Source organism: Rhinoderma darwinii, chromosome 7 (genome assembly GCF_050947455.1).
Source record: "Rhinoderma darwinii isolate aRhiDar2 chromosome 7, aRhiDar2.hap1, whole genome shotgun sequence".
Classification (NCBI taxonomy): domain Eukaryota; kingdom Metazoa; phylum Chordata; class Amphibia; order Anura; family Rhinodermatidae; genus Rhinoderma; species Rhinoderma darwinii.
Genome location: NC_134693.1, coordinates 106,007,482 through 106,022,281, shown reverse-complemented (window position 1 = coordinate 106,022,281; position 14,800 = coordinate 106,007,482). Strand labels below are relative to the sequence as shown.

At 42.7% G+C, this 14,800-nt stretch overlaps 1 protein-coding gene across 2 annotated transcripts in view; it reads left to right on the top strand.

Annotated features, from left to right (window-relative positions):
- The first annotated feature begins 550 nt into the window (after positions 1 to 550).
- TMPRSS6 (transmembrane serine protease 6) overlaps positions 551 to 14,800 on the top strand; it is an 83,741-nt gene continuing 69,491 nt past the window's right edge. For both annotated transcript variants that reach the window (XM_075833769.1, XM_075833768.1), the window contains exon 1: positions 551 to 787. In XM_075833769.1, the coding sequence (XP_075689884.1) occupies positions 716 to 787 (72 nt within the window). In that variant the 5' untranslated portion in view covers positions 551 to 715. The remainder of the gene's footprint in view (positions 788 to 14,800) is intronic.

Below are 14,800 nucleotides of genomic sequence, written 5' to 3'. Positions count from 1 at the left end.
GTGCTCCACACACAGTATAATGCCACAGAGGTCCACACACAGTATAATGCCCCTATAGTGCCCCTCCAGACACTTTATTGCCCTTATAGTGCGCCACACACAGTATAATGCCCCATAGTGTCTCCCATAGCATAATGCCCCCATAGTATCTCAAAAACAGTATAATGCCCCATAGTGCCTCCCTACACAGTATAATGCCCCCCATATTGCCTCCCAACACAGTATAATGCCCTTATAGTGCCCCCACACAGTATATTGACCCCATAGTGCCTCCCTACACAGTATAATGCCGCCATAGTGCCTTCCCAACACATTATAATGCCCCTATAATGTCCCACACAGTATATTGACCCCATAGTGCCCCCACACAGTATATTGGCCCCATAGTGCTCCCACACAGTATACTGCCCCTATAGTGTCTCACAAACAGTATAATGCCTCATAGTGCCTCCCACACTGATCATGGTGTTCTTTGTATGTATTTTGGACCATGTTTGCAGCATGTTTTGCAAGCTGAGTGTTCATGTCCCACGGGATTCCTGCTCTTTTCCAAAACAGCCAGAGGGGCAGAGAAGGACTGATCTGTGGGGAGCTTGGGGACGTGTCAACAGCAGTCTTGTGTGTGAGGTGGTGTAAGCTTTGTGTAACTGGTACAGAATGTCCCAGCAGCATAACTGTCAACTATATGTCCAGGTGAACCGGAGAAGCAAGAACAATGTCACTAGATTTTCCGCCTCCTGATTCCACATCTGCCACCATGGAAAAGCCCCCAAAAGAACTAAGCCAGGTAAGCAACAGAACAGATATGTGCAGTAAGAGAAATGCCTGGCTTTAACAGGTAATGTAGTAGAGTAGAATGTAATGGAATAGAAATGAATAGATGTAGCAGAGTTGAATTTGCCAATGAACTAGTTGGTTTACCTGCAGTCCTAAGTAAAAAACATTTTAACACTTCCTGATAGCACAATGTGTTGTGGCAAATGACAAACTCAGCTCTGATGTATTAGGAAATTTTCGTCTAACACATCTGTACAGTATCAATATTGACAGTTAATATCAATCAGGTCTGTGATAACTTGTTGCTTTGCAGAGCTATATGTTTTAGAATATCCGTGTGCTTCTCACAACCGAAGTGGATTCCTAAAACATGGTTAGCCAAATTTATAGCCCTACACAGAGACCCCGTATTTGACTAATCATATTCATCGGTGTACTATATATAACCTACAAGTTCCTATTTTGCAGTAATCCATATTTCCAAATTAATGTTCCTCTCAAATCTTTTTTTATTTGAAGAAACAGACTCTATTTTAGAGTAAACTTCTTTCCATCCATTTTGTCCATATGATACTTCCGAATGTAGGAAACATTTTACCTTTACAGGTGTCTATAGGAATGTGGAAGTTATTATCCAGCCATGTAGTCAGATGTGTCCAAAGGTGAAGATTCCCTTTAAATGTCCCTCATTACCAGGCATATGGCCAGAACACTTGTAGATGGATATTTCTAAATTGAATCCTACTACATAGTCATTACACGAGCTCAACTCCATAGTGCGCTCATCCCCAACGTACGGTATATTGTTCTTCCTGAAGGAATACACAGCTTTGTATGCTTGACACAAGGGATTCCTGCACCGTGCAGCTCATACTGAAGAAGCCGGTTCACTACAAATGAAACGGCGCTGACTCAGGAGCAGGTTGTGCACATCTGTCCTATAAATCATCACATCCCATTGTTTATCATGTAGAAATATATACACATTTACAGTAAAAGCAAATGGGATTTTACGTGCAGTTCCACATTTGTCTTGCTGTCATGTATTTGTGCTGAGCAAGCAATCTTTAGTTGCTCAACCTTTGTATAGCGCCGAATCCCTGGTTAATCATTTTCCACTGTTAAGCGAACGACACTAAGCATTTCAGTAAATTCTACCCCAAAAATTGAGAAAGGCCAAGTTCACACACTGCAGCACGTGGAGCAGCAGAAAGTCACACCACTGCCACACACCTTACAACAAAAACCATACTCCTTAGGATGAATCATATAATCTACAAATGTCTGATACAAGGCTTGAAAACCCAGGACCAGAGCACTGCTATCTGGACATTGTATCAGCACTGTTATTATGGCAATGTATGGCACTACAGGGTACTGTAGGGCATTATTTGGACTTCAAGGCCGGGTTCCCACGTACCGTAAACGCTACGGAATCTCCGCAGCGGAATTGTGTGCGGAAAATTCCGCAGTGTTTACAGTAGCAGCAAAGCGTGTGAGATTTAGTAAATCTCATGCCCATGCTGCGGAAAAAAAACGCAGCGTAAACATTAATAACTTGACCTGCGGTGCGGAATTTAATTCTGCAACATGTCAATTTATGCTGTGTTTTTGATCATTTTCCGTTGCAGGTTTTCCCCATTGAATTCAATCGGATACGAAACCCGCAACAGAAAGTCAAGCGTTGCGACTTTTGCTGCGTAATCGCGGGCTTTACGCTGCAAAAATCGCAACGCCGGAAAAAAAAAATCATACTGAGGCCTTATTCACACGAACGTGTTATACATCCGTGCTACGCGTGTGATTTTCACGTGCGTCGCACGGACCTATGTTAATGAATGGGGCCGTTCAGACGGCAGCGTATGTGCGCTACGTAAAACTCATGACATGTCCTATATTTTGCCGTGTTTTGCGCAGCATGCACCCATTAAAGTCAATGGGTGCGTGCAAATCGCGCACGGCATACGGAAGCACATCCGGGTGACGCGCGCTACAGTAGTAAAATAAATGAATCAAAACAGAAAAGCACCACGTGCTTTTCTGTTTGCAAACATAAAACCAGAGTGTCATAATGATGGCGGCTGCGCGAAAATCACGCAGCCGCGCACCATATGCTGATGCCACACGGACCTTTTGCGTGCGCAATACGGACAGGTCTGTGTGAATAAGGCCTTACCTAGAAGGCCCTCCATCTTCCTGCAGTCCGGCCTCCTGGGATAACGTTGCATCCCATGTGACCGCTGCAGCCAATCACAGGCTGAAGTGTCACATGGCCTGCAGCGTCATCCAGGGAGGCGGAGCGGACGTCAGAGGAGGGAGGTGATCAGTACAAACGGCTTTCTTCCGCAACGGAATTTTGGTCTGAAAAAATCGCGGATATAGCTCCCCCTAGGACATATGATGCATGCAGGTTGTTGGTACCCAGATGCATAACTTTACATTTATCTACATTAAACTTCATCTGCCAAGTGGATGCCTAAACACTCAGTTAAAATCCGTTTGCAATTCACGAACATCTTCCATAGTCTGAACTATATTACATAGCTTGGTGTCATCTGCAAAAATAGAAATAGTGCTATTAATCCCATCCTCTATATCATTAATAAATAAGTTGAATAATAGTGGTCCCAGCACTGAACCCTGGGGTACACCACTTATTACCGGGGACCACTCAGAGTAGGAATCATTGACCACAACTCTCTGGATACGGTCCTTGAGCCAATTCTCAATCTAATTACAAACTATACTTTCTAAACCTATAGTCCTTAATTTACCCATTAGGCGTCTATGGGGGACAGTGTCAAATGCCTTTGCAAAGTCCAAAAACACTAAATCCACAGCGGCCCCTCTGTCTAGACTTCTGCTCACCGCTTCATAAAAACAGATCAGGTTGGTTTGACAACTTCTGTCCTTAGTAAAACCGTGCTGGCTGTCACTTATAATACTATTTATTGTCACATAATCCTGTATATAGTCCCTCAATAGCCCCTCAAATATTTTCCCCACGATGGGTTGTCACATAGTTTTCCTAGTCTCCTGGGCAAACCTTCCTAGCTACACAGTAATCTATCCCTGATTTGTCATTCAGGCATCTAGAAAAGCTGGATGAGAACTCACGTAAGAACAGATCTATTGTCACCCAGCTTTTCACAGATAAGCCTCTGTTCCCATTAGCACTATGGCTTCCATTTCTAACAAGTCATGATAGCTATGCCGGATCCGTTTTCAAATGGATAGTGACTAATCCTGATGGATCCTCACTGAAATATAATTATTAAAACCTAGAGCAGCGCTGCAGTCTACGCTATTTTTACCATCAAAATACTATAATCTCTGACAGGCTGGCAAAAACACCAGTGTGAACGGAACCTAAGGCTAAGCATTTTGAATAAATTGACAGAAGAGGATGATTTAAGGACTGGGAATTTTTATATGCTCTTTGTGGTAAACCTGATGACATCACACCTACCAGTTTCTAGGCCAATGATTGAAATCTTTTTTAGACTGGGGCTAGAGCTAGACTTTTGTTTTGCAGCGAGCGAGAAATCGCTGTCCATAGGAATACGTTAGGCTAGAGCTAATTATCTCACTACAAGAAATCGCTGTGATATCGCTGTGATAAATCGCTCTCCATAGTAATGCATTGAGTAGCTTCAAAATCGATCCAGTCAGGAGATCTGGTAGCGATTTATTTTTAATCGCTACATGTTGGGATTTCAGAGCTACACACTTGTCTGGAGCGATTTTGAAGAGATTTTTAAGATACTCAATGCATTTTTATGGACTGTGATTTATCACAGCGATTTTTTTGTAGTGAGATAAATAGCCCTAGCCTAATTTATTTCATGTGCAGCGATTAATGGACCAAAGTCTGTGTCTAGCCCCAACCTTAGGGCGGATTTACACGAGCGTGTGCGTTTTGCGCATGCAAAAATCGCTGCGTTTTGCGTGAGCAAAAGGCACTTAACAGCTCCATGTGTCATCAGATAGGATGTGCGGCTGCGTGATTTTCGTGCAGCCACCATCATGATGACACTCCGTTTGGATGTTTGTAAACAGAAAAGCACGTGGTGCTTTTCTGTTTTCAATCATCCTTTTGACTGCTGTTGCGCGAATCATGCGCGTCCCACAGAAGTGCTTCCGTGTGGTGCGCGTGATTTTCACGCACCCATTGACTTCAATGGGTGCGTGATGCGCGAAAAACGCAGAAATATAGGACCTGTCGTGAGTTTTACGCAGCGGACTCACGCTGCGTAAATATCACGGACTGTCTGCGCGGCCCCATAGACTAATATAGGTCCGTGCGAGGCGCGTGAAAATCACGCGCGTTGCACGGACGTATATCGCGTTCGTGTAAATCCGCCCTTAGTCAATAGAACCGGCAGGATATGGTTTGGATTTTTTGTCAATTAATTAATTAATCAAAAGTTTCAGAAGCTTTCATTGAACATTAAGTGCAGACGTTTCTGGAGGAAATCCCTGAGTACGGCTGAGTAACACGGTATTAGGTCAATTCCCCCTTGCACAATCCATGACAAAAGTAATAGTTTAATAACACGCACCATTCAAGCAGCAGCTGCTTATTTCCTGAGGGAACAATATGAGAATGAAGAGCAGATCTTTATGGTGGAAGCACAGATGAGCGAGTGTATCTGCTCCGCAATAACAATGTCATCTGGTTCGCTACATGTCATGGAGATTACAAGTATTACTCAAAGGTTCAGTCAAAACCATATTCCTGCCTTGAAGCGGGATAGTCTATAGAAAAAACTATAAAGGTATTTATATTATTTGTATCAAACAATGAGAATTCAGAGAAGCACTTTCTTCAATCATCCGCATGGCCTTGGAGACAATATAGGTTTAATAGGACCAATAATGGCGGTTGGTGTAATATGTGTATGCCAAAAAAATGGAGTAGTTGCATTAGAAGTTATGTCAATTTTTAGCATTGGAAAGAACACTGCACACTAAGGCTGGATTCACACATCACGTACAGTGAAGGAAATAAGTATTTGATCCCTTGCTGATTTTGTACGTTTGCCCACTATCAAAGACATGAACAGTCTAGAATTTTTGGCTACGTTAATTTTACCAGTGAGAGATAGATTATATATAAAAAAAAAAAAAAGAAAATCACATTGTCAAAATTATATATATTTATTTGCATTGTGCACAGAGAAATAAGTATTTGATCCCCTACCAACCATTAAGAGTTCAGCCTCCTCCAGACCAGTTACACGCTCCAAATCAACTTGGTGCCAGCATTAAAGACAGCTGTCTTACATGGTCACCTGTATAAAAGACTCCTGTCCACAGACTGAATTAATCAGTCTGACTCTAACCTCTACAACATGGGCAAGACCAAAGAGCTTTCTAAGGATATCAGGGACAAGATCATAGACCTGCACAAGGCTGGAATGGGCTACAAAACCATAAGTAAGACGCTGGGTGAGAAGGAGACAACTGTTGGTGCAATAGTAAGAAAATGGAAGCCATACAAAATGACTGTCAATCGACATCGATCTGGGGCTCCATGCAAAATCTCACCTCGTGGGGTATCCTTGATCCTGAGGAAGGTGAGAGCTCATCCGAAAACTACACGGGAGGAACTTGTTAATGATCTCAAGGCAGCTGGGACCACAGTCACCAAGAAAACCATTGGTAACACATTACGCCATAATGGATTCAAATCCTGCAGTGCCCGCAAGGTCCCCCTGCTCAAGAAGGCACATGTACAGGCCCGTCTGAAGTTTGCAAATGAACATCTGGATGATTCTGAGAGTGATTGGGAGAAGGTGCTGTGGTCAGATGAGACTAAAATTGAGCTCTTTAGCATTAATTCAACTCGCCGTGTTTGGAGGAAGAGAGATGCTGCCTATGACCCAATGAACACCGTCCCCACTGTCAAGCATGGAGGTGGAAACATTATGTTTTGGGGGTGTTTCTCTGCTAAGGGCACAGGACTACTTCACCGCATCAATGGGAGAATGGATGGAGCCATGTACCATCAAATCCTGAGTGACAACCTCCTTCCCTCCACCAGGACATTAAAAATGGCTCGTGGCTGGGTCTTCCAGCACGACAATGACCCGAAACATACAGCCAAGGCAACAAAGGAGTGGCTCAAAAAGAAGCACATTAAGGTCATGGAGTGGCCTAGCCAGTCTCCAGACCTTAATCCCATCGAAAACTTATGGAGGGAGCTGAAGATCCGAGTTGCCAAGCGACAGCCTCGAAATCTTAATGATTTACAGATGATCTGCAAAGAGGAGTGGGCCAAAATTCCATCTAACATGTGTGCAAACCTCATCATCAACTACAAACACGTCTGACTGCTGTGCTTGCCAACAATGGTTTTGCCACCAAGTATTAAGTCTTGTTTGTGAAAGGGATCAAATACTTATTTCTCTGTGCACAACGCAAATAAATATATATAATTTTGACAATGTGATTTTCTGTTTTTTTTTTAAATATAATCTATCTCTCACTGGTAAAATTAACCTAGCCTAAAAATTCTAGACTGTTCATGTCTTTGACAGTGGGCAAACTTACAAAATCAGCAAGGGATCAAATATTTATTTCCTTCACTGTATTTGTTGCAGATTTTTGAGCCAAAGCTAGAAGTTGTTTCAAAAGGAATAGGAAATTTAAAGGAAAAACGTATACTTTTCCTTCCTACTGGATCCATTTCTGGCGTTGGTTAAGGGTACGGACAAACTATGTGGATACGCTGCGTAAGATTTCACAGTATATCCACCCTGGAAGCCGCAGGGAATTCCGCCCGAAAAACCACACCAAATAGTGGTACAGTTTTTCAGAATGCATGTCCGCTGCAGAAAGCCTGCCTAGTTTATACTTGCCCTGGCCGTAGTCATGGCGACGCGTCTCCCACTTCTGAGTGCAGCCTGGCCTCCTAGGATGACGCTGTAGTCCATGTGACTGCTGCAGCCTTTGATTGACTATAGCAGTCACATGGGGTCCCCCGACTCTTGGATGGGGTCCCCCGACTCTTGGATTTTAACATACACAGGTGTCAAGGCAGCGGCTCATTCTCCTCTCCCCATTGAAACAAACATGGACGCTTAGCTGAAAGTGGATGTCTTTGGGGGAGTCGGGGAAAATAGCTTGTTTGGCCAACAGTTATTTAATTTGAACCAAATCAAAGTATAAATATTAAAGTACAACAATAAATAAGTAAAATACAGAAGCAGAAAAAGACTCTATCCCTGGGTCATGTAACCAATGTTATAAAGTTAATTAAACAACCAAATTGACATGATCCCCATAAATACAGTTCATGTAAATCAATACGTAACATAAAGTGCAATAGTGGCAAACAGCGTTTCAGAAATATACAATAATGACAAAAGATTGTAAGAGTGTCAAACCCATGATGTAAAGAGAAATGGGGACAGCGTTTCGATGCGCATTTCAACGCGAAGCTTTTGTCTGAATTTATCAATTTAAAAAGGAATATCGCATCTCTGTTCCTGAATATAGAAAACTTAACCCATGCCACAGCAAAATTTAAAGTACTCGCAGTGTGCCTGCACGGTCAGGCCTCGGGACTGGACTGTGGACCCAGTAAAGAACCTTGTAGCTCAGGCACGCATTATGGGGAGGCCAGTGGCAGTGAGATAAGGAGAGGGACGTCAGGCGCACAGGTATGTACACCGGCCAACGTCCTGTTATATTGCCAGCCACTGAAGCCCGATAACTACCTAAGCCTCTGATGGGCCTGTAACTGCATCAGCCTCAGATGCCCCATAAAGAGCAGAGGGGTCTTTTAGGCCCCCTCAGGCTCCAAGGTCTGGGTGCGACTGCTATCTTAGCTCCCTATATTTATGCCCCTGCTGATGTCCAGTCACAGATGTCCCCCAGAATTCCAGCCACAGATGTCTCTAGAACTCATCCTGTGCTGGGCTTCTTCACAGCGCCTAATGCACTTTACATGTGATGTCATCATGAAGTGGAAAAACATCAGAAGCTGTATCTTCCAGATCCAGATGCTTTTGCCCTATGGTTAAAATAGTCCTGAACATAAAATCTATAACAGAACACAACACAATACTTTACTGCATATACCCTTTAACATAGACTTTGTGCACAACACTTTTTGGTAACCAAGGCAAAGGTTGCAAAATTTGACCTACTCTTCCAAATATGCAAAGCTCCACTACTGTTTATCTTGTGATCCGGTGTCTCCGTTCCTGGTGTCTAAGGGTTAACAGGACGTTTGGTGGAAACAGTTATAAAACCAGTGTCAGCGATTGGTGCAGGAAGGAAAGAAGGGAGACCGTAGATGAATGACATCACATTGTCATAATTGCAGCTAAGGAGTCGTCAGGTCACTGTCATTGCCTTTTGTATGCAGCCATCATTTAACCATGCTGATAAGCTATAGATATGCCAGTCGTGACTCAGCCAGATGCCTGAGCAGCTAAATATCATTGGAGATTGTTCCCAACGTCCAGTACTCAATGTCAAAAGGCAGAAACAAACCCCGTGTGGTAAGCTATACACGGAGATCATTCTTCATGGCTATCTCAATCTTTCCATATTCTCTTCTCAAACCGGGCCTATGATTATAACAAGCTTTCATCAAATGTCAAGCTATTTTAGGCATTTTTCATGATTGCAATTAAATAGTGACATAATAGTACTCATCAAGTCACAATCACTGTTGATTTATGATGCTCAATATTTCCATTTTGCCGAGCGCTATTTCCTCCATGCTGAGTAATCAGGAAATTATAGAGTAGTTATAAACTGGGCAGTTTGGGGAACGTCATTTTTGTACAATAGTCTTCATCAGTAGTTGTTTACAATTTTAGGAAGAAGTTTACAAAAGATTAAGATTGTAGTCTATATACAAAGCAATCAATTCAAGGGGAACAGTAAGTAAAAAAAGTTGTCCACTACTTGGATTTACTCTATAGGGATATAAGTAAGTTCCTATAGGGATCCATGCTGCAAGCAAAGATGTCCTGAAACTCCCTCAATGATTTCCCCTTCAATCCAAAAGTTACAGTAATATTGACAATGGTACCCTTGTCCCGGGACCAATCTCTTATGATTGAAGCTTCAGGACTGCAACTGCAGGAAAAGCTTTGAGAGTGTGAAGGAGGTAAGTGGTATAACGTATAGCTGGCTTTACTGCATGGGACTGTGGCTGCCATTCTTTTAGGGCACTTTAATAGAAACTATCTTTGGGGCAGGCACTAGAGCTGGTTCTATTACATTTATTTCAGTTACTTATACCGCCAACATATTACGCAGCACTGTACAGAGGTCCTCTTTTACTGTCCCTATTGGGGCTCACAATCTAAATTCCCTATTGGAATGTTTTTGGGGTGTGGGAGGAAACCGGAGTACCCGAGGAAACCCACGCAAACACAGGGAGAACATACAAACTCCATGCAGATGTTGTTTTTGGTTAGATTTGAAACCAGGACCCCAGCGCTGCAAGGCAACAGTGCTAACCACTGAGCCACCATGCTACACACATATGCACATAAATACTCTCTAGTATACATGCTTCATAGGTGGCTGTCCTATAAGGAATAAATGGCTGGTACTGTTCTATGGGCATTATAGATAGTTCTGTTGTATGGATGCTGAAATTGCTGGATCTATTACACGGCTCCCCAATCTTGTTCTACTGGGGTAGTTGGTGCCTCAACTGCCGGAACATGGTGATACCTGGGCCTTACCATTGGCAACAATTTTAACCCCTTCCTGACATTTGTCGTATGGATATGTTATGAAATGCTAGCGCTTCCCGCATTTTGCCATATCAGAAGCTGAGTCGGTGCCACCATCCCCGGGTGTTGGCTGCATGTTATAGCTGACACCCTGGGGTAATGGCGAGGACCGCAGATTGCTCTGATCCCTGCCATTAAACCCTTAAATGCAGCAGTCAAAAGCGATCGCTGCATTTAAGGTGTTTGCAGCTAATCGGCACCCCAGCAATAAAATTGCTGATGTGCCGGTGGCTGCAAAGGCAACCAGAGGCCTAACACTGGCCTCCCGGTATGCCTAGTACCGAAGACTTTCAGGCCCCGACCAGTGGCGGGGCCTTAAAGCCTTCTATAGCCGCCGGCAAGATGGCGCTGGATCAGCAGCTGAGGCGGCGTCATCAGCGGTGGATGTCAGCTGTATGTTACAGCTGACATCCACCTGTAACGGCAGGAACCGGAGCTAGCTCCAATTCCTGCCATTAACCCCTTAGATTCAGCGATCGCTGCATCTTTAGGGTTGGTAGCAGATCGGCAGCCCTGCCATGCTATTGCAGGGCTGCCGACTGCTGCTATGGCAACAGGAGGCCTAACAATGGCCTCCTCCTCTGCCATTATGGAAGACGATTAGGCCCCGCCCGGACGAGAAGCCTAATCGGCTTGCTGTTAGTGAATGACTGACAGATCTAATACATTGCACTACATAGATAGTGCAATGTATTAGAAAAATAATCTGACAGTTGGACCTTCAAGTTCCCTAGTGAGACTAAAGAAATGTGTAAAAACAAGTTGTAAAAAATATAATAAAAGTTTCAAGTAATAAAATAAAACACAATCGCCCTTTTTCCCTTATCAAGTCATTTATTATTTAAAAAAATAAAAATAAACCATACATATTTGGTATCGACGCATCCCTAATGGCCTGAGTTATAAAAATATTATGTTATTTATTCCACGCGGTGAACGGTGTAAAAAAAAAACGTAAAAAGCAATGCCAGAATTTCAGTGGTTTTGGTCACTTTGCGCAACAAAAATTGGAATAAAAAGTGATCAAAAAGTCGCAAAGGCAACCAGAGGCCTAACGCTGGCCTCTCGGTATGCCTAGTACCGAAGACTTTCAGGCCCCGACCGGTGGTGGGGCCTTAAAGCCTTCCGTAGCCGCCGGTAAGATGGCGCCGGATCAGCAGCTGAGGCGGCGTCATCAGCGGTGGATGTCAGCTGTATATTAGAGCTGACATCCACCTGTAACGGCAGGAACCGGAGCTAGCTCCAATTCCTGCCATTAACCCCTTAGATTCAGCGATCGCTGCATCTTTAGGGTTGGTAGCAGATCGGCAGCCCTGCCATGCTATCGCAGGGCTGCCGACTGCTGCTATGGCAACAGGAGGCCTAATAATGGCCTCCTCTTCTGCCATTATGGAAGACGATTAGGCCCCGCCCGGATGAGAAGCCTAATCGGCGTGCTGTCAGTGAATGACTGACAGATCTAATATATTGCACTACATAGATAGTGCAATGTATTAGAAAAATAATCTGACAGTTGGACCTTCAAGTTCCCTAGTGAGACTAAAGAAATGTGTAAAAACAAGTTGTAAAAAATATAATAAAAGTTTCAAGTAATAAAATAAAACACAATCGCCCTTTTTCCCTTATCAAGTCATTTATTATTAAAAAAAAATAAAATAAACCATACATATTTGGTACCGACGCATCCCTAATGGCCTGAGTTATAAAAATATTATGTTATTTATTCTACGCGGTGAACGGCGTAAAAAAAAAACCCGTAAAAAGCAATGCTAGAATTTCGTTTTTTTTGGTCACTTTGCGCAACAAAAATTGGAATAAAAAGTGATCAAAAAGTCACATGTGTCCAAAAAGGGTACCTATAAAATCTATAGCTCGTCTCGCAAAAAACAAGCCCTCATACAGCTCCGTCAGTGAAAAAATTTAAACGTTATGGTTCTCGAAACTTGGCGACAGAAAAAATAAATTCTTTTTACAAAAGTAATTTTATTGTGCAGAAAGTTGTAAAACATGAAAAAGTGCTATAAATTTGGTATCGCCTGAATCGGACTGACCCACAGAATAGTTAGCATGTCATTTAAAACGCATGGTGAACGGCGTAAAATAAAACATCGTAAAAAACTATGCCAGAATTGCTGTTTTTTGGTCAACTTGCCCCCCAAAAAATAGGATAAAAAGTGATCAAAAAGTCGCATGTATCCCAAAATGGTACCAATAATAACTACAGCGCGTCCCGCAAAAAAACAGCCCTCATACCACTACGTCCATGAAAAAATAAATTAGTTATGGCTCCAATAAGTCAGGAAAGAAAAATATACAGTTGTGCAGCCCCCGAGGGGAACGTCTCTGTTTCAAAAGGCAATTTATCAAGGCCCTAAAATTTGAGAACCAGGAAGGGTAGGACCCAAACATATCTGCTGTAAGCGACGGCGCCCTTATTATACCATGGCAATACTTTCCCAGCAAAATTCCCCAAACTGCAAAGGTGCGAAGTGTGGACCAAAAGGGGGATAAGAAACGACACCGGCCTGTGCAGAAAGGATTGCTTCACAGCATACCACCCATCTATGGATTATTTTACTCCATTATTATACCACCTGACTATGCCTCTGATGTACTCTAACCAGCTTACATATGCCCCCACATTATAAACTAAAATACCAATAAAACTCCAAAAAAACTACTATCAAGCAAATCCATGCTCCAAAAGCCAAATAGTGCACCCTCCTGAACCCTAAAGCGTGCCCAAACAGCTGTTTACTTCCACGTATATAGCATCACCATACCCGGGAGAACCCTTTTAACAATTTTTGGGATTTGTGTCTGCAGTGGCATAAGCTGGGCACGATATATTTGCCACTGAAATGGCATATCTAGTGAAAAATTTGAATTTTTACTTTGCACCATCTGCAGCGCAATCATTTATGGAAAAGACCTGTGGGGTGAAGATGCTCACTACACCCTTAATAAATGCCTTGAGGGGTTTAGTTTCCAAAATGGGGTCACTTCTCAGGGGTTTCTATTATTATTTCACATGAGAGCCTCTGCAATTGTGAACCAATACTTTGTAAATCGCCAAATTAGGTCTCAATTTCGCATTGTACTCTTTCACTCCTGAGCCGGGTCGAATGTCCAGGCAAAAAATTAGGGCCACATGTAGGGTGTTTCTAAGACCGAGAAACACAGCATAATAATTAGAGAGCTGCCTTGTTATGGTGGCATACGCTGGACACCACATATTGGCATATCTACGCAAAAAATCCCATTATCACTGCCCAATCCTAATAAAATCTATGAAAGACACGTGGGGTCAAATTGCTCACTACACCCCTAGATGAATTCCTCAAGGAGTGCACATGGAGTCACTTTTTGGGCGTTTTCATGGTTTTGGTCCCTCAGGGGCTTTGCAAATGCGACATAGCCTCCGCAAACCATTCCTGCTAAATGTGATCTCCAAAAGACAAATGGTGCTCTTTCCCTTCTAAGCCCTGCCGTGTGTCCAAACAGCCATTTATGACCACATGTGGGGTATTGTTTTACTTGGGTGAAATTGGGAGAAATTGATTTACAAATGCTGCAGTGATTTTTCTCCTTTAGTGCTTGTGGAAATTAGAAAAAATTAGCTAAACCTACATTTTCTTTGAAAAAATGTTGATTTTCATTTTCTCTGCCTATTTCCAATAATTTCTGCAAAATACCTGTGGGGTCAAAATGCTCACTATACCCCTAGATAATTTCCTCAAGGGGTGTAGTTTTCAAAATGGGGTCAACTGTGGGGGTTTGCAAATGCGACATGGCCTCCACAAACTATTTATGCTAAATTTGAGCTCCAAAAGCCAAATGGCGCTCTTTCCCTTCTAAACGCTGCCGTGTGTCCAAACAGCCGTTTATGACCACATATGGGGTACTGTTTTACTCTAGAGAAATTGCTTTACAAATGTTGTGGTGCTTTTTCTCCTTTAGTCCTTGTGGGAATGAAAAAAAAAAATTGTTAAACCTACATTTTATTGGAAAAAAATTTAGATTTTAATTTTCACGGCTTAATTCCAATAATTTCTACAAAAAACATGTGGGTTCAAAATGCTCACTATACTCCTAGATAATTTCCTCAAGGGCTGTAATTTCCATAATGGGGTCACTTGTGGGGGGGTTTCCACTGTTTCGGCATCACAAGACCTCTTCAAACGTGACATGGTGCCTAAAATATATTCTCATAAAAAGGAGGCCTCAAAATTCACTAGGTGCTCCTTTGTTTCTGA